The sequence below is a fragment of the Rana temporaria genome, chromosome 5 (assembly GCF_905171775.1).
Source record: "Rana temporaria chromosome 5, aRanTem1.1, whole genome shotgun sequence".
NCBI classification, from domain to species: domain Eukaryota; kingdom Metazoa; phylum Chordata; class Amphibia; order Anura; family Ranidae; genus Rana; species Rana temporaria.
In genome coordinates, this window is record NC_053493.1 from 26,429,128 (window position 1) to 26,456,490 (window position 27,363).

The 27,363-nt window shown below is 46.6% G+C and overlaps 1 protein-coding gene and 2 non-coding genes across 3 annotated transcripts in view; all 3 read right to left on the reverse strand.

Annotated features, from left to right (window-relative positions):
• GLCCI1 (glucocorticoid induced 1) overlaps window positions 1–27,363 on the reverse strand; it is a 123,145-nt gene that overhangs the window by 18,044 nt on the left and 77,738 nt on the right. Inside the window, exon 5 of the mRNA XM_040352277.1 lies at window positions 7,756–7,905. Within this exon, the coding sequence (XP_040208211.1) occupies window positions 7,756–7,905 (150 nt within the window). The remainder of the gene's footprint in view (window positions 1–7,755; window positions 7,906–27,363) is intronic.
• Window positions 6,389–6,519, reverse strand: LOC120942123. The gene has a single exon (XR_005749917.1). It is a non-coding gene; the product is annotated as a small nucleolar RNA SNORA54 (small nucleolar RNA).
• On the reverse strand, window positions 10,166–10,296 carry LOC120942121. Its single transcript, XR_005749915.1, has one exon. It is a non-coding gene; the product is annotated as a small nucleolar RNA SNORA54 (small nucleolar RNA).

Consider the following 27,363-nt stretch of genomic DNA (forward strand, 5'->3'; position numbering starts at 1 on the left):
CGAATTCCCGAACGTACGCGCAGCCGACGCAGTAAAGTTACGACGTTTACGTTAGGCTTTTCCCGGCGTATAGTTGCCCCTGCTATACGAGGCATAAGTGCGGCGTAACAATGTTAAGTATGGCCATTGTTCCCGCGTCCAAATTTGAAAAAGTTACGTTGTTTGCGTAAGTCGTCCGTGAATGGGGCTGTTCGTCATTTACGTTCACGTCGAAACCAAAGACGTCCTTGCGGCGTACTTTGGAGCAATGCACACTGGTAAATTCCACGGGCGGCGCATGCGCCGTTCCGCAAAAATGTCAATCACGTCGGGTCACAGTACATTTACATAAAACATGCCCCCCTGATCCAAATTTGAATTAGGCGGGCTTACGCCGGCCGAGTTACGCTACGCCGCCGCAACTTACGGAGCAAGTGCATTGAGAATACAGCACTTGCCCGTGTAAGTTGCGGAGGCGTAACGTAAATCAGATATGTTACGCCCGCACAATTTTACGCGGCTGTACGTGAATCCGGCCCTTAGGGCTTCGCTACCACTTGGTTGGGGAATGTGATAAAAATAGGCAGTTGAGCCGTTTTCACCCCCCCAAATGTAAAGGAAGCCGGACAGTTTTGTACACATGCCGCAATGCTTTTCTCCTGGGGGCAGCCCAGGCCCAGGACAACTGGGGGGCGGCCCAGGACAACTAGGGGGCGGCCCAGGACAACTAGGGGGCGGCCCAGGCCCAGGACAACCTGGGGCAGAGGAAGTGAGCTGAATAATGCTGGCCATCAGACTGAGGACTAGGGCCGAAACAACTAATCGATTTCATAATCGATTAATCGGCCAGTAACATAACGGGGTTAAAAAAAAAAAAAAAAAAAATTAGCCCTTTATAGTAGAAAAAGAGCAAATCTCTACTGTAATTACTTTGACTGTCCCACAGTAAAAAATTAACTCCTTACAGTAGCGATTATTTTCTCTTTTTGTAAAAATTTGTTTTTTTAACCCCCATTATGTTACTAAACATCTCAGGCCTGGGTCACACCTCTGTGCATTTTGCAGAAACACACTACAGTTCATTTACATGGTTTCACATCCATGATTTTTTTCAGCTGCTGCGTATTTGAAAAGGGCAAGGACTTATTTTTCTTTTACGCAAAACGTGCCTTTTTTGGGGGGGTTCAACATACTGTACTTCCATGGAGAAGCTGCAGAAAAGCATGTAATGCGTTTTTGTGGCAATTTGTGTTTTTTTATCTGCGCAACAACAAATTGGCCCAAAAAAAAATGCAAATCGCAGCAAAATTACAGTTTAAGGTTATTAACCGATTATTAGATTAATCAAAACAATAAATCGGCCAACTAATCGATTATAAAAACCGTTAGTTGCAGCCCTACTGAGGACCTTTACTGAAAGATTAAGTTAATGAATCAATCAGCTCAGTTTTGGACCAGTCGGATAACTAACTGCCACATGCAGATTAGTAGATAAAAAAAAAAAAAAAAAAGAATATATATAGTGAGCGGGTGCAATGCTTTATAGGCTCCTAAAGATTTTTTTTTACTCGAGGTGAACTTATCCTTTAATACGGCTTTAAGAGTATTCCAGCCTGGTTCAATCTCCTAATGGCCCTGTCACATGGGCGATCCAATCAGGTCCATGTGGACCCGATCAGAAGGTCCATGCATTCCTACACCTTGTGGGTATAAACAGATTTGTGTTTGTTTCACCCGCCTATCTCCGGGTTCCAATCAGACCTGCAAAAAAATAAATAAAAAAAAATGCGTCCTATTAAATTTTGGCAGATTATATCAGAGGCAGACCACCCACACAGCAGAGTGGGGTCTGTCAGTGTCTGCTCTACACAAACATGGAACTATTATCGGCCTCGCTCTGCTCCAATCAGAAGTGGATCAGCCGACAACAGAAAGCCTCTGCTGCACTTTTTTTCCACTGGAAAACATTTTGAGACCATGACAACTCCCTCTTAACCTCCTGCCGACTATACTATAGCTGAATGGCGACTAAAGTGCGGTCGCACAATTCCAGGAGGGCATCTCCTAAAACCCTGCCTCTCCACGTGGCCCCAGGGTACGCATCGGGAGCGCTTTAATGGCGCGTATTTGGAAACAGCTGATCTCAAATCGATCGGGGTAAAGGGCCAACCATAGCTGATCACAAACAGCATTTGCCGGTAATTGTCAGTAATCTCCTCAAGCTGACAGCGCGTGAGAGGAGAGCAAGTAAGCAGCAATCCACATAGGGATCATCAGCGCCGTCACTCAATGCCCACCAGCGCCGTCACTCAATGCCCACCAGCGCCGTCACTCAATGCCCACCAGCGCCGTCACTCAATGCCCACCAGCGCCGTCACTCAATGCCCACCAGCGCCGTCACTCAATGCCCACCAGCGGAGCCCCATCAGCAATACAGAAAATTACTTATTTGCAAAATTTTATAACCAAGAAAAAAAAGAAAAAAAAAGTTTGTGCCTCAAAATGATTTTTGGGGGTTTAGCCAAGCCAAAATATAAACCCAGTAGTGATTACCGTATTTATTGGGGTATAGCGCGCTACCGCGTATAGCGCGCACCCCTAAAGTTGCCCGAAATTCCTGTGGAAAAAATATTTTTTGTACTTAGTTTTGGTGTCTTACGCAGCGTCCATCGGCAGCCTCGTCGGGTCCGGCGTCTGTCTGCGGCTTCGGGTGTCCTCGTCGGGTCCGGCGTCCTTCCCCGCGCCGAGTTTGAATACTGCGCCGACATATACAGAGCGCAGTACACTCGTGAATGGTCGGGCACTATCGCGCTGACGTCCAGGACGTCAGCGCGAGAGGAGCCGAGACTGGCCGACTATACACGAATGTACTGCGCTCGGTATATGTCGGCGCAGTATTCAAACTCGGCACGGGAAAGCGGGTATCGGCGTATATCGCGCACCCATGATTTTGCCCTGATTTTCAGGGCAAAAAAGTGCGCGGTATACGCCGGAAATACCACCAAAAGAAAGCTCTATCCCTCTCCAAAACAAATGATAAAAATGTCACATGGGTACAGTGTTGCATGAGCGTGCAATTGTCATTCAAAGTGCGACAGTGCTGAAAGCTGGGGGGGGTGGGGGTAGTGGATGCAGATCTGATTGCGTCCACCCTTTCCACCTTCATGGTAGGATAAGCGGGTATTCTTTCAAATAAAAGCTGCGTACTTATAAAGATTGAATACAACTCTAATATGGATCTACTCGAATATGAACCCGTTTCCCCCGTGTTATTTAAATGAAAAATTAAATTTACATTTTCTAAAAATGGTTTACTGCTTCATCAAAGTTGTTGACAAGCCCAGATGGCAGTTGTACTCCTGCAAAATGTTACAATCAACATTCCACACACAGCACCAGCTCAATAAAAAAGGCAAGTAAGCCGTGGATTATATATAGAAGCGTTTTCTTCATGCGGCCCATTCTACTTTAAGAATAGCTGACAGGAAAGCTGTGTATCCAGAGACGTATTTATAGATCCTACAAAGAAAACAAACACCATTTACTGACGCTCTGTGTGAGGAAAACTCCCACACCAAAGTGGAAAAAATAAGTGTAGATCTCTGGGTCAGGACAAGGGGAAAGCGGCGCTCGGGCCCGTTCCTTCCAGGGGGTGGGCGGGAGTCTGTGCTGAATTATACAGTAATGACAGGCCCAGAAATAGACTCCCAGTGAATCTACAGCAGTGAGGTGAATAGGAAGAGGGGGAAATAATTGCTAGATAGAAAGTGAGGTGAATGTGATCACGTCACTACAGAGAAGACAAGTACATTCACACTTCCATGTTCCTGCGCTCAATAGCACACAATGGCACCCAACAAAGAGGAACCGAGAAGAAAAGTACAAAATATACCCTCTAACACGTGTCAAATACAAGGCCCCCGGGACAAATCACGTGGCCCTCGCAACCAGGGATATTTTTTTCAGCCAGAACATGGCCAAACTCCATTCCATCACCTCAGACTCACGCCCTCCGCTCCCCACTGTCCCTTGTAATTACAGAAGGCTTCTGTAATTACAAGATGGCTTTCCTCTCTGCAGATCATCGCTCCAATAGATCCCTGCCCTGCACACATTCTAGGCAGGGCCCAGCTGGGACTGATGCACAGCGCCCCCTCAAACCCTGTATGCAAACACAGATGGCAGCCCCCCCCCCCCCCTGTCCACACACGCCACCCCCCAAACCCTGCCCACACACACGCCACCCCCCAAACCCTGCCCACACACACACGCCACCCCCCAAACCCTGCCCACACACACACACGCCACCCCCCAAACCCTGCCCACACACACACGCCACCCCCCAAACCCTGCCCACACACACACACGCCACCCCCCAAACCCTGCCCACACACACACTCCACCCCCCAAACCCTGCCCACACACACACGCCACCCCCCAAACCCTGCCCACACACACGCCACCCCCCAAACCCTGCCCACACACACACACACACACACACACACACGCCACCCCCCAAACCCTGCCCACACACACACACGCCACCCCCCAAACCCTGCCCACACACACACACGCCACCCCCCAAACCCTGCCCACACACACACACACACACACACGCCACCCCCCAAACCCTGCCCACACACACACACACACACACGCCACCCCCCAAACCCTGCACACACACACACACACACACGCCACCCCCAAACCCTGCCCACACACACAGACGCCACCCCCCAAACCCTGCCCACACACACACACACACACGCCACCCCCCAATTTTCTGACAACAAATGTGTGATGTCGGATTATCTGATCGTGTGTACACAAGTCCGTCGGTGGAAAAAACTTCAAAGTAAAAACACGCATGCTCAGAAGCAATGCTAACCATAACACATTAGCAGAAGTTGCCCAAAGGGTGTCAACTAAAGAGCTGAAAAACCACGTAGTTTCGTATTTGCTGGCTGACGTTTTGCCGTCTGTATGCAGAACAAGATCACGGCCAACGCCCTTCGGACAAAATTCCTCGGCTTTGTCCAATGGAAATCTGATGGTGTGTACGAAGCTTTACAGATACTACCAAACCTTTGAAGGCAACCAGAATGCTGATACGACCTGCGGTAAAATGGAGTTCGACACTCGCTCTATGTCATTAAAGTATAAAATTAAGTACATCTTCTCCAAAAAAAAAAAAAAAACTTGTTCGGTCTCTTTAAAACGCTGCAAGTACAGAAAAAGCCCCATTGATCTGCCAGAAATCCAGTGAGCACCCAACTTCCTGTATGAGACGACAACAGTGCTCTTGCTACATGGAAAGTCTTACCTGCTGAACAACAGAACACCTCCCCTCTCCATAACATAAAGGGAAGGGGTTTATTTAGCCCAGAGAACTGGGTAGGGTTTTTAATGCAGAAAAGACCCAATAGGGGAAATTAACTAAAACTAGAGCACTCGGATGCCAGTACATCTGTGCATGGTAGACATTCAGCTTCTAATTCCAGCATGTTCAATTAACCTTTGACTATAAAATCTGAAAACTGGTTGGTTTAGATCCAACGCTGCACCAGATTTTGCACCCTCCAGCTTTAGTAAATTCTCTCCACTATGTCTCCCTTGCATACAATTTTCTTACCTGCCTGCACGTTTAGCCGAGTACACGCAGCTCAGTGTACAATTTCAGTATCTGCCGAATTAAATGAGCTCCCAGAAATGAGATGGAGTGATGTCACCTTGGCTTGGACAATCTAAAATTGCTGATGCCCCAGGACAGCGGCGCCTGAATGCCCCAGGACAGCGGCGCCTGAACGCCCCAGGACAGCGGCGCCTGAACGCCCCAGGACAGTGGGGCTTTACCGTTTTATATTGCTCAGGCATTTTATCATAATTTTAACCTCTTTCTGTGTTCCCCACCTCTCATCTACCAGTCAGATCTTCACACCTACGAGGCGACATGGACTTCCTGATGAATCCCCGATTGGCTGTCACTGTGGTCACATGATCTGTAGCCCATTCTGGCAGCTCAGAATCGTCACTAAAGACTGAAAGCCCTGTATGACAGCTTGGTCACCATGCTGTGAGTCTGTGGGTGTTACAGTCCACCCTCTTTGCTGTCACAAACATGCATGATGTAGCAAGAAGCTACTTAAACATTTAACTCAAGTGAAGCGTATGGTCACGTGGCATCTGAAAGGATTTGAGACTCGAGCAGTCAAACCCACTTCCTGACCAGTGATGCTTCCATTTGCAAAGACACAATACGCAATGCCAAGCTGCGGTTTCCAAAGTGAGCAAAGTCCTTTCTTGTATTGAGAGGTATGGACTCCGGAGACAGAGATATCATTTTGCCCCCCTGTACAAATCATTAGTAAGACCTCATCTGGAATATGCAGTTCAGTTTTGGGCTCACTTCTTGTGTAACTGGTCTCTAGGGGAAATGACAGGACAGTACCTGCCACATGCACCCCCCAACCAGGTATAATCTAGCACTGGAATGGAACCCACAGCCAGAAGAGAGCTGGAAGCAAGTTACGTACAGTGCAGGTCCCAGAAAACTGCATGACTAATCATTCACAATGCGCAGTGCAACTCGAGCATGCGCAGTAAGCTGTAAAGCCGAAAGTCACACAACCGGCTGCCCAGTTAGGACGCAGACACAGGGAAGCTGGAGGCTAGTGAAGAACTAGCCCAGGTGAGGACGAAGCTGGATCGTTGGACAGGCAAGTGTCCATTTAATAAAAGTCAGCACCTACAGGATTTGTAGCTGTTGACTTTTTTTTTTACAGACTAGGCAACCGCAAAACTTTTAGTTTTGTACAGAGGGGAAAGGACAAATACTGCCGCTGCTGACTTTTAAATTAAGAAAACTTACCTGTCCAGGGCGCCCGCGATGCCGAAGCCGTCACCATCCTTGCGGCTTCACTTCCTGGTTCCCTACTGCTCATGTGCGAGTCGCGCTATGCGAACCCACAGGTCCCTGCTGTCCTCTGGGACATGCGAGTCTCCCAGAAGACATTAGGGGAGGACAGAGTAGGCGCCTGAAGGGGTGTTGGTTACCTCGATACCGAGGTGATCTATGCCCGGAAGAGGGAGCAAATACCTGTATTACACAGGTATCTGCTCCCTCCTCCTCCCCCCCTGAAAAGTGCCAAAAGTGACACTGGAGGGGGGAGGATTCCAGAAAGTGGAAGTTCCATTTTTGGGTGGAACTCCAGTTAAGTTTTTATTGCGGTCTGAACCCTCTCTATTTGTCCCGTTTATCATTGGAAGTAAAAGACAATCCCAAAATTTGGATTGTGCCCAGAAAAGTAATAGAGGGGAAATCTTCCAATGGGGACACTAGTTCTGGTGACCTGGGGGTCCAAGGAATCCCCTTCACCTTACTTCGCAGGGATTTCCTCGCACTTTCTGGCACCGGGAGTGAAAATCTCCGCAATGGGAGACAGGTGGCGGAAAAAAAACATGACAGTGGGTTATACACCTACTAGTTTTATCCCAAAAAATTAATATACATTTTTGCCTATAGTTCTACTTTAAGCGATAGGCAGCAGGAAGATTCTCAGAGCTGCGACCGATAACCATGGTGTCTAATCTGCAGTGGCACTGCCAATTCTAGAGAATAAACAATTCTGTCTAGATTTCAGGCCTGGTGAATACACTTAGCTAATTTTCCAAGCCGGGCATTCATTTCCTCGGCACCCATTTCGGCAATATACACCGTGTCAACTTCAACCCGTCTACATGCGGTAAACAACGTTCCTGTAACTGAACACACGATACCTTGACTCCGTCTTTTTCACTCGTTTCCTTAATGAAGACTCTCTCGAGTTCAGGGCTTATTCCTTCAACGTTACATGGAACTCTGGTGCCTATGGATTTTGGTACCAGGATGCTTGCAGTGGGCACAGGGATGGATCGGGATGATGAGGCCTAGAAGCACAGAAACAGGAAGACGATATTAACCACGTGAAGTCCAGGCTTTTTATACAACTTTTTGTTTACAAGTTTAAATCAGTATTTTTTGCTCGAAATTACTTATAGCCTCCAAACATACCGTATATACTTGAGTATAAGCCGAGGCACCTAATTTTTACCACAAAAAAAAAAAAAAACGGGAAAACTTATCGACTTGAATATAAGCCTAGGGTCTCCATCTGAACGCCTCACTGTGCCCATGCCTAGACTGACGTTTAACATGGGAGTCTATGGAAGGGGTGCCCGGGTTAGAAAAATCGGTGCTCCCCGGCCGTAGTTCCCCCGGACAAACTTTGCACACTTGTAGAGGAAGAGTGGGGCTACATGTGTGCCAAGTTTGGGGTCCAGGGGACCTACAGCCGGTACCGGGTCCCCAAAGTCCGGGAGATCAGGCACAAAAATGTCACTCGAGTATAAGCCGAGAGGGGCATTTTCAGCACAAAAAAAATTTGCTGAAAAACTCGGCTTATACTCGAGTATATACACAGTACTTTTTTTTTAGCAGAGACCCCAGGGAATAAAATGGCTATCGTTGCAATTTTTCAGGTCACACAGCGTTTTTGCAAAAGCCATTTTTTTGGGAAAAAACACTTTAATAAAATAAAAAAATCTAAACACACAAGTTACCCCCTTTTTTTTTGTATAAATATGAAAGAGGTTTACGCCGAAGAAAATAGATATACATGCAACATGTCACGCTTTAAAATGGCGACAAACTACAGTACTTTAAAGCTTCCATAGGCGATACTTTAATCGCTAGCAGACCAGCTGCTGTCATTCTACTGCGGCAGGTCGGTTCTCCTCTGTAAATCGCCATAGCTGTACATAAGCCCTTTAAACTGCTATAGTGGGCGGGCACGCCCGCTACCAATGCGCGTTGCCGGCGGGCACAATGTCTTCCGGGCACAAGAGCCAGAATGGGGATGCATGTGAACACAAATCCCCATTGGAGAGACAGATCGTCTGTTCCTACTAGCTAGGAGCAGTGATCTCTCCTCCTCTAGTCAGTCACATCCCCATACAGTTAAAAACACTCACGAGGGAACACATTAAACCCCTTCCCTACCAGCAACATTTACACAGTAATCAGTGCATTGTTATAGCTCTGATCACTGTATAAATGTCAATGGTCCCAAAAATGTGTCAAGTGTCCAATTTGTCCGCCGCAATCCCACTAAAAATCGCCACCATTACTAGTAAAAAAAATAAAAATGCCATAAAACTATCCCTTATTTGTAGACGCTATAACGTTTGCGCAAACCAATCAATATACGCTTATTACGATTAATTTCACCAAAAATTTGTAGAATACACGTTTAGTTTACATCTGTAAACTAAACGTGCAGCAATGTTTTTTTGGACAGAAGTGGCTTCCTCTGATATCCTCCCATGAAATCCATTCTTGTTTAGTGTTTTACATATCAAAAATTCGCTAACAGGAATGTTAGCATTTGCCAGAGACTTTTGTAAGTCTTTAGCCGACACTCTAGGATTCTTCTTCATCTCATTGAGCAGTCTGCGCTGTGCTCTTACAGTCATCTTTACAGGACGACCACTCCTAGGGAGAGTAGCAGCAGTGCTGAACTTTCTCCATTTATAGACGATTTGTCTTACCGTGGACTGATCAACAGCAAGGCTTTTGGAGATACTTTTTTAACCCTTTCCGGCTTTATGCAAGTCAACAATTCTTAATCGTAGGTCTTCTGAGAGCTCTTTTGTGTGAGGCATCATTCACATCAGGCAATGCTTCTTGTAAAAAGCAAACCCAGAACTGGTGTGTTTTTTAAAAGGCATGGCAGCTGTAACCAACACCTCCCATCTCATCTCATTGATTGGACTCCAGTTGGCTGACACCAATTAGCTCTTGGAGATGTCATTAGTCTAGGGGTTCACATACTTTTTCCATCTGCACTGTGAATGTTTACTTGGTGTGTTCAAAAAAACATGGTAACATTTAATTATTTGTGTATTATTAGTTTAAGCAGACTGATTGTCTATTGTTGTGACTTAGATGAAGATCAGATCACATTTTATGACCAATTTGTGCAGAAATCCATATCATTCCAAAAGGATTCACATACTTTTTATTGCAACTGTGTGTATTTAATTTATTATTTTTTTTTTAACAGAGGCCCTAGAAATCTTCACCTTCGCCCATTTCTTGTGTGCTCAGATGTGTGGATAGGGGAAGCTTAAGACTATTGTTTCAAACAAATCATGTCCCTGGCCTCTAGGGGAAATGACAGGACAGTACCTGCCACATGCACCCCCCAACCAGGTATAATCTAGCACTGGAATGGAACCCACAGCCAGAAGAGAGCTGGAAGCAAGTTACGTACAGTGCAGAGTTAGAACAACCCCTGAGCCAAAAGATCAGCATGAAAAACAAGCCTAACCCCAAATGCCAGTGAACTAGTACACACCAGCACATGCAACCCAAACCAATCTTTATTTTATTTAAACCCTGAAAGATTCAGCAGGCTTTTTACAGTGCTTCAAGATTTGCAGTCTGCTACACGAATCCAATGACTGCCCTCTCATCCCAATATGAATATCACATGGTTAGGACTACAGGAGGATCGGAGTGGGGGTGTTGCTGCAACAAGGGAACACATCGGTCTGCATTTACACCTGCGTGGAATTGGAGCCATACAGAAGAGACTGATCGATCATTGGGATGTTAGTAGCCGGACAGCCAAGTGTAGGCAGAAGAAACCTTCACTCTCAACCAGCAGACCCTGCATGCTCTTTGTCAATTAACATGGATCTAAACGCAAAAAACTGAACATGCCATTTAATGGGGAACATCTAAAATGGTAATTGTGCCTTGGCAATGCCCTGAAAAATGTGCCTTTTGTCTTGAACTCCCCCACAATGCATCAGTGAACTTCCTGTGCCTAGAGCCTCTGCACTGTGTGAGGCATTGCTGTCACCGACGCTGGTCCCAATACATTGGAAATGTCCTTTTTGGGGCTGATTGGTGTCTTCCTTGCTGGAGAGAAAGTAGCACTGCAAGGTTCTCCTTGCATCCGATTCCTTGGATCTCTGAATTTATGCTGCAACTTTTTTGCGGCTTGTTGATCATTACCCCGTCAGTCAGTCACCAAGGGGGTCAACGCTGACATGAGGAAGCAAAACCTGCTCCTTTACCTTACTAAACCAACAGTAAAATCAGTCTGTATATGCGCAAAGAACACTTGTTATACCCCACTGTGGAACTTAAGGGGTTAATCTTGCTCATTGTGTAAAAGGCTGTTTGTTCCTGTCTTCTCTCATCCTCCCCTTTTTCCCACTGTCTCCAATCCATCTCCTGATAGAACAGAGCCTTTGGAGTCACTCTGCACATGCTCAGTTTGGTGTGTATTGCTAGAGTTTTTTTTTTATTTATTGGGAGATTTAGGATCAGCACAGGGCCAATCAGCACCGTCCAGACAGAGGGACATGGGCCCTGCAGCCTCACAGTTCAAAGGAAAATGAAAACTCCTCCTACAAGCTTTAACCAGACACTGATATAAATCACAAGACTGCTATATTCTGCTGATGAGAAAGGGTATTTAGCAGTTTAGATTTACTAAAATAATTGAATTTCCATGTACTGTGGGAGACCAGATATAGTGAATGCAGAGTCCTGGGTTTAGTAACATTTTAAAGGGGTTGTAAACCTTCGTGTTTTTCACCTCAATACATCCTACGCATTAAGGCGAAAAATCTTCTGGTAGTGACCGGTCCCCCCAGCACCCCTGTTTTACTTACCTGAGCCCTGTATTTCCCGTGGTGGGGACACCCTGTCCCTCTCTGCACGGGGATACGGCTCTTGATTAGATTGATAGCAGCGCAGCAATTGGCTCCCACTGCTGTCAATCAAATCCAATGCACCAGTGCCAAGTTCAGCATCCGTGTGTATGGATTTAAATGCTCGACTCGGGAGCGTGCCCGCAAGGTAACCCACCCCCCCAGGAGGAGCGCCTCTCTTGGGGGGGGGGGGGGTTATCTGATGCAGGGAGGAGCCGCAGAGGGACCCCAGAAGTCGAGGATCGAGGCCACTGTGTAAAACGAGCTACACAGTGGCGGCAAATAACATGTTTATTATTTTTTTAAAGGTAGCTTTACATACAGAAGTGTTTTTTTTTTTACCTTACTGCAAAACCCTTTGCCTTTACAACCAAACCACTTAGGCCCGTACAGACGACCGAACATGTCTGCTGAAACTGGTCCGCGGACCAGGTTCAGCAGACATGTTCGGTCGTCTGTACAGCCGAGCGGACAGGAATCCAGCGTACATTTGCCCGCCGGGCCTTTTTCGAGCGGGCAAATATTTCTAAACATGTTTAGAAACATGCCCGCTGGAATCCTGTTCGTCGGACATGTTCGGTCGTCTGTACAGACCTATCGTACACGTCCGAGCGGCCGCCATCCCTCGCATGCGTCGAATGACTTTGACGCATGCGTGGAAGCATTGAACTGCCAGGGCCGCGTATCGAGTACGCGCGGATTTCTGTATGATGGCGAGTACAGCCATCATACAGAAATCTCCGGGCAGACATGTACGCTGAAAACGGTCCGGCGGACCGTTTTCATCGTACATGTTTGCCCGTCTGTACGAGGCCTAAAACGCCAACTAAAAAAAAAAAAAAAAAGTGTTCCTTTAGTCCTGGATTCACATTGATGCGATTCGACATGTCAAATTAGCGGCAATCGCAGCAGGCCGAATCGGTGCGACACTGCACCGATTCCCAAAACTACTTTCAGAGTTTTCGGGGGGTGTGATTTTCAATGACATCTGTGCCCACACAGACGTCTTCAGAAAATCGCCCCCGAAATCAGGACTGGCATGCGGGAATGAAATTGTGCGAGTTCAGCTGAATTCGCACAGATTCCCGCAGTCGGTGTGAACCAGGGCTTAGGGTCAGTCCGAACATGCGCTCTTGTGTGGTTCAATTTTGTAGAATGATCTGCAAGTCGCACAAAATGCAGAAGAAAAAACAAACAAAACACCCCACTTTTAAAAACTGGTGGCACCAAACTGCATGGCACTGCATTTGCGATCTGCGTTTTGGGTGCCATTAACAATACACTGCCACCCGCATGCAGATGGCAAGGGCTGTGCGTTTGAACACGGTGCGGGAAACCTGCAAGGAACACACCTTTCCCACACAGCGTTCTGGTGTGAACCCGCCCTAAAAGGATGTATTTTTGGTGAGCAAATATTTAGCGTTATCACAATATTTACTCACCTCACAGTAAAAAACAGGTTTGCTATAACAAAGTTCCATTCCATAGAGATGTCTAGGCTCTTCGCCTGCAGGCTCTCCCTGAAATAAGGGCCCATTCACACCAATGGGGTGCTGTATAGAGGACGATGGTGACCATTGCAAGGTTTTCTTGTTACAGTTTACTGGAAAATTGCTTCATTCAACGTGATGTGCTGCGACGCATTACAACACTGCAGACATTCTGCATTTACACAACACATGTATGGTGTGAACAGGACAAAACAATCGTTTTTTACTTGGCATTGCGCCTGGTCAAAGATCAAATACTCTATGTAAATGAGCCCTGACGAGTCTTAACCAGTTGGTAACCGCCCTATAGCCAAAATACGGCTACAGAGCGGTTCCTGTACTCTAGGAGGGCGTCAATGTACGTCCTCCCAGAGACTGCGTTGTGCGCGCCCGAGTGGGTATTGCAGAGTATGGGGTGGGGTATTGCAGAGTATGGGGTGGGGTATTGCAGAGTATGGGGTGGGGTATTGCAGAGTATGGGGTGGGGTATTGCAGAGTATTGCACTCATCATTTTTTTTATTTTACTCTGCAATACCCACCCCCCCATACTCTGCAATACCCACCCCCCCATACTCTGCAATACCCACCCACCCATACTCTGCAATACCCACCCACCCATACTCTGCAATACCCACCCACCCATACTCTGCAATACCCACCCCACCCATACTCTGCAATACCCCCCCCCATACTCTGCAATACCCCCCCCCATACTCTGCAATCCCCCCCCCCATCCTCTGCAATACCCCCCCCCATACTCTGCAATACCCCCCCCCATACTCTGCAATACCCCCCCCCATACTCTGCAATACCCCCCCCCCATACTCTGCAATACCCCCCCCCCATACTCTGCAATACCCCCCCCCCATACTCTGCAATACCCCCCCCCCACCCCCATACTCTGCAATACCCCCCCCCCCATACTCTGCAATACCCCCCCCCCATACTCTGCAATACCCCCCCCCCATACTCTGCAATACCCCCCCCCCATACTCTGCAATACCCCCCCAATACTCCAATACCTTGCAATACGTCGCCTATGGGGATTTTTAAGTAGCAACGTTTGGCGCAATTTCACGAGCGTGTGCAATTTTGAAGGGTGACATGTTGGGTATCTATTTACTCGGCGTAACTTCATCTTTCATATTATGCAAAAACATTGGGCTAACTTTACTGTTTTTTTTTTTTTTTAAGCACAAAACTGTTTTTTTTTTAAAAACACGCGTTCAAAAAATTGCTGCGAAAATACCGTGCAAGATAAAAAGTTGCAACAACCGCCATTGTATTCTCTAGGGTCTTTGAAAAAAAAGCATATATAATGTTTTGGGTTTCTATGTAATTTTTTTAGCAAATAAATGATGATTTTTACATGTAGGAGAGAAATGTCAGAATTGGCCTGGGTGCTCCAGAACGCCTGATGGTGCTCCCTGCATGTTGGGCCTCTCTATGTGGCCACGCTGTGTAAAAGTCGCACACATGTGGTATCGCTATACTCGGGAGGAATAGCAGAATGTGTTTTGGGGTGTAATTTGTAGTATGCATATGCTGTGTGTGAGAAATAACCTGCTAATATGACAGAAACTAGATTTTTTTTTTTTTTTTTTACAGAATTTTCAGTCTTTTTTCTTTTATAGCGCAAAAAATAAAAACCGCAGAGGTGATCAAATACCACCAAAAGAAAGCTCTATTTGTGGGAAAAAAAGGACAAAAATTTCAGATGGGTACAATGTTGTATGACTGAGTAATTGTCATTCAAATTGTGAGAGCACCGAAAGCTGAAAATTGGTCTGGTGATTAAGGGGGTTTTCGTGCCCAGTGGTCAAGTGGTTAAAGTGGAGGTTTACCCAAAAAATAAAATTTTTAACATTACATTCAGCCGAGTTGTCATAATGACAATCGGCTGTTTTCTTTTTCTTTTTTCCCCCGTACATACCGTATTTTCACCGCCGCTTCCGGGTATGTCTTCTGCGGGACTGGGCGTTCCTAATTGATCGTCAGGCTTCCGACCGTCGCATACTGTGCGTCACGAGTTGCCCAAAGAAGGCGAACGTCGGTGCGCAGGCGCCGTATAGAGCCGCACCGACGTTCGGCTTCTTTCGGCAACTCGTGACGCGCTGTATGCGACGGTCGGAAGCCTGTCAATCAGATAGGAACGCCCAGTCCCGCAGAAGACATACCCGGAAGCGGCGGTGAAAATACGGTATGTACGGGGATAAAATAAAAAGAAAACAGCCGATTGTCATTATGACAACTCGGCTGAATGTAATGTTAAAAATGTATTTTTGGGTGAACCCCCGCTTTAACAGCAATTGCCAAAATAAAATCCCAGGCACATTCTCTTAACCACTTCCCTACCGCTGGACATCATATGACGTCCTGGACTTTAATATCTGAATAATGCTACAGGAATCATTAAGGTGTATTTCAGCCGGGGATTCTGCGTACCATAAGATCATATCGGCAGTTCAGCCGCTTGATCGTTCTTATAGGTGGCGGGAGGGGGATGTCGTCATCCCCCTCCCGCCACCATCCAGTGCTTTTCCGGCCTCTCCCGTGTTATTGGGGGCCTGGAGAAAGAAATGCTCGACGCCGAATGACGAGGATAGAGATTTCCATCTCTACGACCGTCGGAGGCCCAGAAGCGACGTTATGACGTCACGCCCAGGTACCCAGAAGTAAACAAAGCCGCAATCGCAGCGGTCAGCAGGAGATCGTGAATTTTTCTCAAGCTCATGCTTTCCAGCCTGGAGGAGAGATGTGGTGTCTTATTGACCCCGCATCTCTCCATAAAGAGGACCTGTCACAATAGATTCCTATTACAAGGAATGTTTACATTCCTTGTAATAGGAATAAAAGTGAGCAAAAAAAAAAAAAAAAACGCTCCTGTCCCCGGTAGCTTGCGCTCAAAAGCGAACACACACGCAAGTCCCGCCCACATATGTAAACGTTGTTCAAACTACACGTGAAGTATCACCGCGTGTGTTAGAGCAGGGTTTTTCAACTCCAGTCCTCAAGGCGCCCCAACAGGTCATGTTTTCAGGATTTCCTTTAGATGAAACGGCTGTGGTGATTACTAAGGCAGTGAAACTGATCAAATCACCTGTGCAAAATAATGGAAAGCCTGAAAACATGACCTGTTGGTGCGCCTTGAGGACTGGAGTTGAAAAACACTGTGTTAGAGTGTGTGCAACAATTCTAGCCCTAGACTTCCTCTAACTGGTAACCTGTAAAAAAAAAAAAAATTAAAGCATCGCCTATGGAGATTATTAAGTACCGAAGTTTGGCGCCATTCCATGAGTGCGCAATTTTGAAGTGTGACATGTTAGGTATCGATTTACTCGCGTTACATCATCTTTCACATTATACAAAAAAAATTGGGCTAACTTAACCGTTTTGTTACTTTGTAATTCATGAAACTGTTTAAAAAAAAAAAAAAGGAGGTTGCACAATGAATTGCGCAAATACCGTGCAAGATACAAAGTTGCAATGACCGCCACTTTATTCCCTAGGATCTCTGCTAAAAAAACATATATAATGTTTGGGGGTTCTGAGTAGTTTTCTAGCAAAAAAAGTAAGATTTTTACATGAAGGAGAGAAGTTCCAGAATAGGCGCGGTAGGGAAGTGGTTACTGCACGCCGCTTCTCTCTGCACCCTGATGGGAAGTATCTAGCACTGTATACATTTCAGCTATTAGAGTCAATGTTTTCTTGGAAGGTGTTGGTCCCGTCCTGGTATTTTTATGCTTTCAGCCAAAACTGATTTCCGCATGCCAGCTTCATTGCTTATACAGAACCTACAAGAAGAGAACGGGCGAGAACAAAAACTTACTGCAGTTGTTTATTAAATCTGACATCGGAGACAACCAACCTCCGAAAAGTCATGGTGGCCACATGGAAAAATGTGATTGGAAGAGATCCTGTTTTAGTCAATTTTGTTAACAGTGGAAAGCTGAACAGGAAAACCGTTAAATGCACAGACTAAATACAGATATAGGAACTGTATAATCTATATACCTAAGAATATGTATTTCTGTCTATCCTGTTCTGAGATTCACACAGCTCTGCCACACACCCAGCCCTATTTGTATGGAGAGCGGACACAAGTGTACCTCTTAGCATGTTCTTTTTTAAAGGGACTGTAAAAAATAAAAAGTCATACTTAAACCTGGTTCACACAGGCGCAACTTGTCAGGTGACTTAGCCACCTGACAAATCATGCTCCATTCTGTAAAATGGAACTGTTCTAATAGGAGCCAAGGGAACCGGGCACCAAGAGTGCTTCTGTTCTCGTACACATCACTGTATTGAGAACGGGCTCAGGTAATCACTTGGGGGCGAAACTGCTTGCCATTAAAGAGGAGCTCCACCCTAAAGCATTTGACACCTTTCAGGGGGGAGGGGGGTGCAGATACCCGTCTAAAGACAGGTATTTGCACCCACTTCCAGCCACACAGTCTCGGGTAAGCTGCGGGCATGACGTCACCTCCCGCCGCCCCCCGTTGTGTTCTGGGAACACTTGGCTCCCAGTACACAGTGGTAGCCAATCAGCAGGCGTAGCGCGACTCGCGCATGCGCCGTAGGGAACCGGGCAGTGAAGCCAGAGCGCTTCACTTCCTGGTTCCCTCACCGAGGATGTCGGGGGGGGGGGAGCAGCAGAGTGACGAGCGATCGCTCGTCCTCTGCTGCGGACGGCGCTGGACTCCAGGACAGGTAAGTGTCCTAATATTAAAAGTCAGCAGCTGCAGTATTTGTAGCTGCTGGCTTTTAATATTTTTTTTTCAGCGGACATCATCTTTAATGCACAGAATGCATCAAGGTAAAAAAAAAAAAAAAAAAGTTTACAATCCTTTAAAGGGTTTGTAAAGGAATTTTTTTTTAATCTTAATAGCTTCCTTTACCTTAATGCAGTGCTGTTTTCATGTCCTCATTGTTCGTTTTTGCTCTCAAGTTGCTGTAATTCTTTTCTGATCTCCACAATTCCTGGTTGTCTGTTTCCTGATGACCACAGTACTGGGAGCTTTCTCTCTGTGGTCACTAATCAAGGAGGTGTGATCACTGTGTGTCTAAAACCCCACAGCACCAATCAGTTTCGTTTTCCAAACCATCACTGCCCTGTATTGGCTCTGTGGCTCTGTACATCACAGAAGCAGGAAACAGCATGCAAAAACTAAACTAGAAACTACAGGTACATTATATGATTGATTTTTATCTATTTGTATTCATTTTTAAAAGGAATCAGTTAACCATTATGTCTCTATACCCTGTAAACAGTCATTTCAGCAAAAAAAAAAAAAAATTTCCTTTACAACTCCTTTAAGTAACCAGCATACCAAGACATTTTGGACAATTTCATGCTCCCAACTTTGGGAACAGTTTGGGGGTGGCCCTTTCCTGTTCCAACATGACTGCACACCAGTGTACAAAGCAAGGTCCATAAAGACATGGATGAATGAGTTTGGTGTGGAGGAACTTGACTGGCCTGCACAGAATCCTGACCTCAACCCAACAGAAAACCTTTGGGATGAATTAGAGTGGAAAATGCCAGCCAGGCCTTCTCATCCGACAACAGTGCATGACCTCACAAATGCTCTTCTGGAAGAATGGTCAAACATTCCCATAGACACTCCTAAACCTTGTGGACGGCCTTCCCAGAGGAGTTGAAGGTGTTATAGCTGCAAAGGGCGGGGCCAACTCAATATTCAACCCTACAGACCAAGACGTCATTAAAAGTTCTTATGAGTGCAAAGGCAAGCGTCCCAATACTTTTGGCAATAAAGTGTATTTGGATATCTGTTTAGTTGTGGAACCTATGTGTTTGTAGGAATCTAAAAAAGTTAAAAAAAATAAAATATTAAATTATATATATATATATATATATATATATATATATATATATATATATATATATTTATACCGTATTTATCGGCCTATTGAGAGCCGCGGCGTATAGCGCGCACCCCCGAACTTGAAGAAAATTTCCTGAAAAAAAAATACTTAGTTTGGATGCACCTTCTCGGTGTCTTGCCTATCGCGCCCATCGGTGGCCTCGTCCTGTCCGGCGTCCTTCTGCGGCCATCGCGGTGTCCTCCAAGCTCGATCCCCGCGCTGAGTTTGAACCACTGCGCTGGCATATACCGAGCGCAGTACACTCGGGTATCGGGCAGGGTCGGCTCCTCTTGCGTAAAGGACGTGACCGCGAGAGGAGCCGAGCCTGCCCGACTATACCCGAGTGTACTGCGCTCGGTATATGCCGGCGCAGTGGTTCAAACAGCGCGGGAAGCGGGTATCGGCGTATATCGCGCACCCACGATTTTGCCCTGATTTTCAGGGCAAAAAAGTGCACGATATACGTCGATAAATACGGTAATTTGCAGCAAAATGTGTCATGATGCCAGTCTGCCATTTACAGGCAACATTGCTGAAAACATCAGCGTGCTAAACTACGATTACCCATGATGCCACCACAAGAACGCAGGGAAGGAAGGGTGGAGAAAATAAATAGCAGTCATGACAAGCGACTCGGAGAATTCGGTGATAATGCTCCAAGTCTAGTCTGGGGGATGTGATAAAATACAAAGGTACGCCCTCTACAAAAACACCAACACTGGAATCGTATTCTAAATTGAAACATGGCATTATTTACGTTTTTTTTTTTATGTGGGGTTCAAGCCCTTGTGAATTCTGGGCAATTTACATTCAATTAAAATGTATGTCCAGCCAAAACTTGCAGAATTTGGAGGAAAGTGTATTTAATCCATTTTGGAATAAGGCTGTAAAATAAAATGGAGGACGTGAAGTGCTGTACTTCAGGCTGGCCCCTTTTGCAGGCGTAGCTATACGGTTGAAAATCCAATAATGTAATACACCGTCTCACCCTGCTCTGCACATGCTCAGTTTCTCTCCATTTATCGGCACGGTGCATAAATTGTAGAGGACAGTTTGTTGAGTCTAAAGACTTGCTCAGGGGAGCTGGGACTCTGCAGAATGGCAGCCTCCAGGATGAAGGAACAGGAGTAATGCTGGAGGCAATTTACAGAACACACTAATGTTATCAGAATTATTAATGCGAAATGTGTGTTCCTTGCTAAAGATTAAATTTTTTTTAATCAAAAGGTTATGGGGGAAAAGTCCGCTTTAAAGTGTTACTAAACCCACGAGCCTGCATTCACTATATCTGGTCTCGCACAGAACACGGAAATGCAATTATTTTAGTAAATATAAACTGATAAATACTAGGGTTGTCCCGATACCACTTTTTTGAGACCGAGTACAAGTACCGATACTTTTTTTCAAGTACTCGCCGATACTTTTTTTTTATGTCATGTGACAGTGGCAGTGTTTGTTTTTTTGTGATTTTTTTTTGGGGGGGGGGGCGGAGTGGATTGTCTTTTTTCTACATTTTATATATATATATATATTTTTTTTTTAAATAAAAAAATTGCAATAAATATTGTTTTTATCAGCCCTGTTGGGGGGTCTTTGGTGAGATATCAGGTGTCTTAACAGACCTCTGACATCTCCCCTTTAAGACAGAGAAAGGGACCAAGGACACTGATTCCCCAGTCCCTTTCTCTGCCGCCTCAGCTGAAATGAATGGAGAGAAGCTCCTCTCCATTCATAAACTGAAGCATTGTAAACACAGGTTACAATGCTCAGTTATGTGAATGGACAGAGTCAGTGATTACTGACTCTGTTCATTCTGAAAAGGTAGGTTTAGCGGCTCCTACCTCCGCTCTCCATCCTGACAGATTGAAGGGGGAGAGCGGCACAGAGCGGGGGGAGGGGAGAGAAAAGACGGGCACAGAGCGGGGGGGAGAGAAAAGACGGGCACAGAGCGGGGGAGGGAGAGAAGACGGGCACAGAGCGGGGGGGGGGAGAAGACGGGCACAAAGCGGGGGGGGGGGGGAGAGAAGACGGGCACAAAGCGGGGGGGGAGAGAAGACGGGCACAAAGCGGGGGGGGGGAGAGAAGACGGGCACAAAGCGGGGGGGGAGAAGACGGGCACAAAGCGGGGGGGGGAGAGAAGACGGGCACAAAGCGGGGGGAGAGAAGACGGGCACAAAGCGGGGGGGGGGGAGAGAAGACGGGCACAAAGCGGGGGGGGGGGAGAAGACGGGCACAAAGCGGGGGGGGGGAGAAGACGGGCACAAAGCGGGGGGGGGGGGGAGAGAAGACGGGCACAAAGCGGGGGGGGGGGAGAGAAGACGGGCACAAAGCGGGGGGGGAGAGAAGACGGGCACAAAGCGGGGGGGGGAGAGAAGACGGGCACAAAGCGGGGGGGGAGAGAAGACGGGCACAGAGCGGGGGGAGAGAAGACGGGCACAGAGCGGGGGGAGAGAAGACGGGCAGGCACAGAGCGGGGGGGGAGAGAAGACGGGCAGGCACAGAGCGGGGGGGAGAGAAGACGGGCACAGAGCGGGGGAGAGAGAAGACGGGCACAGAGCGGGGGGAGAGAGAGAGAAGACGGCACAGAGCGGGGGGAGAGAGAGAGAAGACGGCACAGAGCGGGGGGAGAGAGAGAGAAGACGGCACAGAGCGGGGGGAGAGAGAAGACGGCACAGAGCGGGGGGAGAGAGAAGACGGCACAGAGCGGGGGGAGAGAGAAGACGGCACAGAGCGGGGGGAGAGAGAAGACGGCACAGAGCGGGGGGAGAGAGAAGACGGCACAGAGCGGGGGGAGAGAGAAGACCGCACAGAGCGGGGGGGAGAGAGAAGACGGCACAGAGCGGGGGGGAGAGAGAAGACGGCACAGAGCGGGGGGGAGAGAGAAGACGGCACAGAGCGGGGGGAGAGAGAAGACGGCACAGAGCGGGGGGAGAGAGAGAAGACGGGCACAGAGCGGGGAGAGAAAACTGGGCACAGAGCAGGGAGAGAAAACGGGCACAGAACGGGGGGAGAGAAGATGAGCATGGGGGAAAGATGGGCACGGGGGAGAAGACTTGCAACTCCCCTGCCTACCCAGGTATCGGGTGAGGCATCGAGTGTACGGGCCTTAAGATTGGCATTTTAGTGATAAAATGTAAAAGGAAAAAAAGAGGAAGGACATATGTGGAATATTCATTCTTGCAGACTTAAAGTTACTGAAAGGTCCACTTCAACCATTACAAGTATTCATAAAAACCTACAGTGCTTGGTATTCATCTTGTGCAATGCAATGTACACATCCGAGGGAACAATCAGCCCAATTCTGAAAGATAGTTGCCTGGCTGACAGTTTCCAGGCAGGATCTATCGGAATACACAGAGCTGCTGAGTGGATTAGGGATCGGCACATTGGACAAACATTGCTGTTTCCAAATACATGAAGGCAGGCATGAACCTGCCTGGCTTAAGGAACTCCAGAATGATTTACAAATATCATCCATCACAAGCCTGTTCTTTTTATCCCATTCCATTATTCTTCATACTGTAAAACAATGGAGAGAGGGCGCACCAGCCTTGTGCATTACCCAAGTGGGGTCTTTCATAGTAAATGAAAAGATATACAGTGCCATGAAAAAAAAAAATTCATAGTAGAACCACACTGTGTTTTTCGGCATGGAATCCTGGCTTGAACCCCTTGCTGAATATCTGAATGAATGAATGAATGAAAACTTATATAGCGCGGCACATGCGAACTAAATCGCCTCTGGGCGCTTGTTGTTCCTGTCTCCTTTGATATCAAAAGAGATGAGTTTTGATCTTTCTCTTGAACGCTAAGTGATTTTCCTCCAACCGAATGCTGGTTGGTAAAGCGTTCCATATTCTGGGACCCTGGACCGCGAATCTTCTTTCTCCTTTGGACTTGTATTTGGCTTTCGGTATTTGGAGCAGATTTTGGTTGGTGGATCGCAGAATGCGATTGGGATTATGAGCTTTTATTTTTTCGCATAGATAATGGGGAGCATTCCCATGGATACATCTATGCGTTAGACAGAGTGCTTTAAAGACAATTCTGTCTTTAACTGGCAACCAATGAAGGGCTCTCAGTGAAGGTGAGATTGATTCCCAGGGTTTTTTCCCAGTCACTAGTCTGGCGGCCGTATTTTGAACGACTTGCAGACGGGCGACTTGGTACTTTGGGAGCCCGAGGTAAAGGGCGTTTGCATAATCCAATCTGGAGTTTACAATTGCTCCCACCACGACTGCCATGTCTTCTTTGGGAATAAAAGGGGTGAGTTCGCGTAGTAGGCGCAACAGATGGTGAGATCCACTGACTACTGACCCTATTTGTGCGTCCATTGTCATGTAGGAGTCGAAGATGACCCCGAGACTTTTGACTTTGGCGCTAGGGGTGATGATTTTGCCCAGAATGGGCGGGGGTATCCAAGTTGTTGTAGGTTGATTCATACGCTTGGCGTGAAACAGGAGAAGTTCTGTTTTCGCTCCGTTGAGTTTAAGATAACTCTTTGTCATCCAGTCCTCTATCGAAGAGAGGCATGTCTCTAGATTGAGATGGTGATCCTTTTTGTTGCAAATGCGGAAATACAGTTGCGTGTCGCCTGCATAGGAGTGATAAAGCAGTTTTTGGCTGCTAATGATTTCGAAAAGAGGACGAAGATAGATGTTAAACAGCACTGGCGACAGAGGCGATCCTTGAGGGACTCTGTAGTAGTTCTGCTCTTTTTTTAGCTGCTCAAAAACAGACTCCTGCTGCTATACTGACAGATTTATAGTTGGGGAGTATGAGCGGTGCAAGGAAGCCGGAGGAGGGGACCGTTTTCATCAAACATTTCATTTTGCCTTTAATGAAATCCCATGGTGGGAGAAATATGTAAGCTGCTGGTGCCGACCCCCTCTTCCTAAAAATGCAGGTTGCTCGGCTGTCGTGCTGCTCTCATAAGTAAAGTATTTTTAGTGGCTGAGCTGCTGGTGTAAACGGGACTTAGATTTGACTTGTGAACTAAAATAAGTGAAGATACACCATCTTGCCAGGAATATCTAGAAATGTTCATTGTGTCCAAGCCATACCCTGGAAAATCGTTTTGTCCTGAACTCAAATATAGAAGTGCAGTTCATACGCCTAGGCACTCCTTTGCCTTAAGAGAAGTTCACCTATTTATAAAAAAATAAATGCACATCTTTTTGCAGGTAAAAAAACAAATTTGCTTTTTTACATTGCAGCCTTTAGCAGATCAGTAGATTCTGGGTGCAATGCATGGACCCTGCACACACTGCGAAAGCTGTCTGCCCATACCTCTGATACAGGCAGGCAGTTACTGAATAGCAGGAAGAATCAATGGGCTATGAGAGGGCGCACCAGCACCACTCCAGGTTCATTGAGAGCTACGAGCGGTCAGCCGCAATGGCTGATGGTACTTGTAGTTTAATTTATTCACAGGAAACTGGACGTGGCCGGAGCCCCACGCGGCCATGCCGTTTTTAAAATTGTAGCAGCGGGTGCAGGTATCTGCGCAGAACACAGGTGGCAGTAGGTGCGTCACTAGAAACATATTGCAAAACTAAATATGGGTGCAACATGTTTAATTAAAAATAAATAAATCAGGTATATACTTATTTTTAGCTCTCTCCAGTCACATGATCTGGCTCCCCTGTGTCAGCCAGCAATGGCTGCAGAGGAGAAGAGCGAGCAAACTCAAAAGCAGGCAATACCAGGGAGCTGTGACGTCACTCATGAGCTTACCAAGACCCGTCCATTGTCGCCGCACTCTCCCCTACAGTCAATGGTTGACACACAGGACCGGATCACATGACCGGACAGCAGCGGCCTGAAAATAGGGAAGTATACAGTTCTTTCTTACACAGGTCAGAATAGGTGTTAGGAGGTGGAGAGAGCAGATTTAAAATTAGATTTATGCTGGAATTCCACTTCAAGCTCATATCTGCAGTGTGAGGCCCAAGGCACTGCTGCCTCCGGTGACGTCACTACTGTGCTGATCAGAGTTCTCTTTGCTGGAGAGGAAGCTGTACCTGAAGACCTACAATGCAATATTCACCTCTTCCTGCACCATTGAATGTTACTCTTCCAGTCACCTGGGGGCAGTTCAGACATGAGAACACATCACCCCTCTACCAAGGCGCCAGTCTCCACATACAGACTCAGTGCACACCAAGACATGGCAAGTCAGTCATTGCAAAATGATCAGCTACATGGAGTCTACAGGGAACACCTTGGAATCAGCTTTATCCCTCTTCTAGACATTTTATGGACAGATTCCACAGTGCAGGTCTCCTTTAAGAAATGTCTGAAGCTTACATGAGCATGCAAAAAACACCATTACGTGTTTCGTCATGGGAGATCACTAGTGGAGATCACTAGTGGAGATCACTAGTGGAGATCACTAGTGGAGATCACTAGTGGAGATCACTAGTGGAGATCACATACTTGGAAACAAAAAAAAAAAAAAAAAAATCTTATTCTGGCACAGCTTACACCGCAACATTCTCACAACAACAAAAAAGTGTGTCAACTAAACACATGCATCACCACTGGACTTCCCCTAGCTCACCATCGTAACATAAAACCTCTGCCACCACCTCCTCAATGTGTTGATGTTTTTGCAGAGGGAGCATTAAAAGAATAAAATAAAAATAAAACCCACACAGGTGCTACTGAAATATTAACGTAAAAAAAAAAAAAAAATGGCAGAAATCACTTACTGCTGGTGTGGGCCCAGAGACTAATCGGATACATATGGAAGGTGTGCAAGAATCTGGCCCTGAATATAGTCACTGCTCCTCCCCAGCATAGAAAACTAGAGATCAAACCAGGAAACTGTTCCCTGTACAAAGCTTTTCCTATTTTATCTACTTAATGTATTATATAAAAACACCAACAGGTGGCGCACTTTACAGAGCAGACATTATCCATTACCTATCAGCCCCTCCAGCCATTCAGGGGAGCTTACAATGTAATGTACCCACTACCCGATAACACACTAGAGAACCTGTTATAATTTATGGGATGTCTAGTACCAGGTATACTTCATGAAGGACACCAGGGCACCTAAAGCAGGGGCGCTCAATCCATGGCCTGCGACCTCAAATAAGGGAAGCACATGCCCATGCTGTGGGGTGGCCAGATGGCAATCGATGGGCTGCCAACCTTCCACCTCAGAACATCAGAGGGCATGGAGCCGGTGCTGGCAGCAGAGGATGCAGACGGATTTGAAAGGAACAGGAGCCGCATAAGCCAATGCTTCCTCTGTAGCACCGGCTCCTGTCCCAGGCGGAGTGATACCAAGTTATTATTTACCTGAGCCCTCATTCAGTCCAGCACTCTGAAAGTCTGCTGCTCTTCTCTCACGTCACTTCCTGGTCACCCGTGCTTTGCTGAGGCAGCGAGAGCCATTGGCTCCCCACTGCTGTCTGTCAAAGCCAGTAATAGGGAAGCGGGACAGAGTCCCATAGTCTGTGTCAATAGACAAAAACAGCGAGGCCTGGGAGGGAGCTTGCATGGCTTCCTATAAGGCTACTCCAGAGGGGAGGAACCAGGACTGCCAGCGGGGGACACTCGAAAAGGAGGTTCGGGGGCTGCTCTAAGCAATTCAATTGCACAGTATAGTATAAACCGTTTTTTGAGATTTTAACCACTTCCATACCAGGCACTTACGCACCTTCCCGCCCAAGCCAATTTTCATCTTTCAGCACTGTCGCAATTTGAATGACAATTGCGCGGTCATGCTACACTGTACCCAAACAAAATTGGCGTCCTTTTTTACCCACAAATAGAGTTTTCTTTTGGTGGTATTTGATCACCTCTGCGGTTTTAATTTTTTTGCGCAACAACTAAAAAAAAAAGACATTTTTGAAAAAAAAATATTTTTCTGTAAATTTTTTGTAAATAAGTAAGTTTTCTTCTTCAATTATGGGCACTGATATGGCAGCACTGGTGGGCACAGATGAGGTGCCACTGGTGGGCACCGATAGGCGGCACTGATGGGCACTGATAGGCGACACTGAGGGGTGATACTGATGGCATTGCTACAGTCAGTGCCCATATTGCCAGTCAGTGCCCATTTGTGGGCACTGATTGGCATGAATTGCATTTAAAATATATATATATATATATATATATATATATATATATATATATATATATATATTTTACTATTTGTGCTCTATTGAGCACTCCCAGGAGTGCTGTGGACATCCTCACCTCACCAAGGGAGGCTTGGAGAGTATAAGGAGT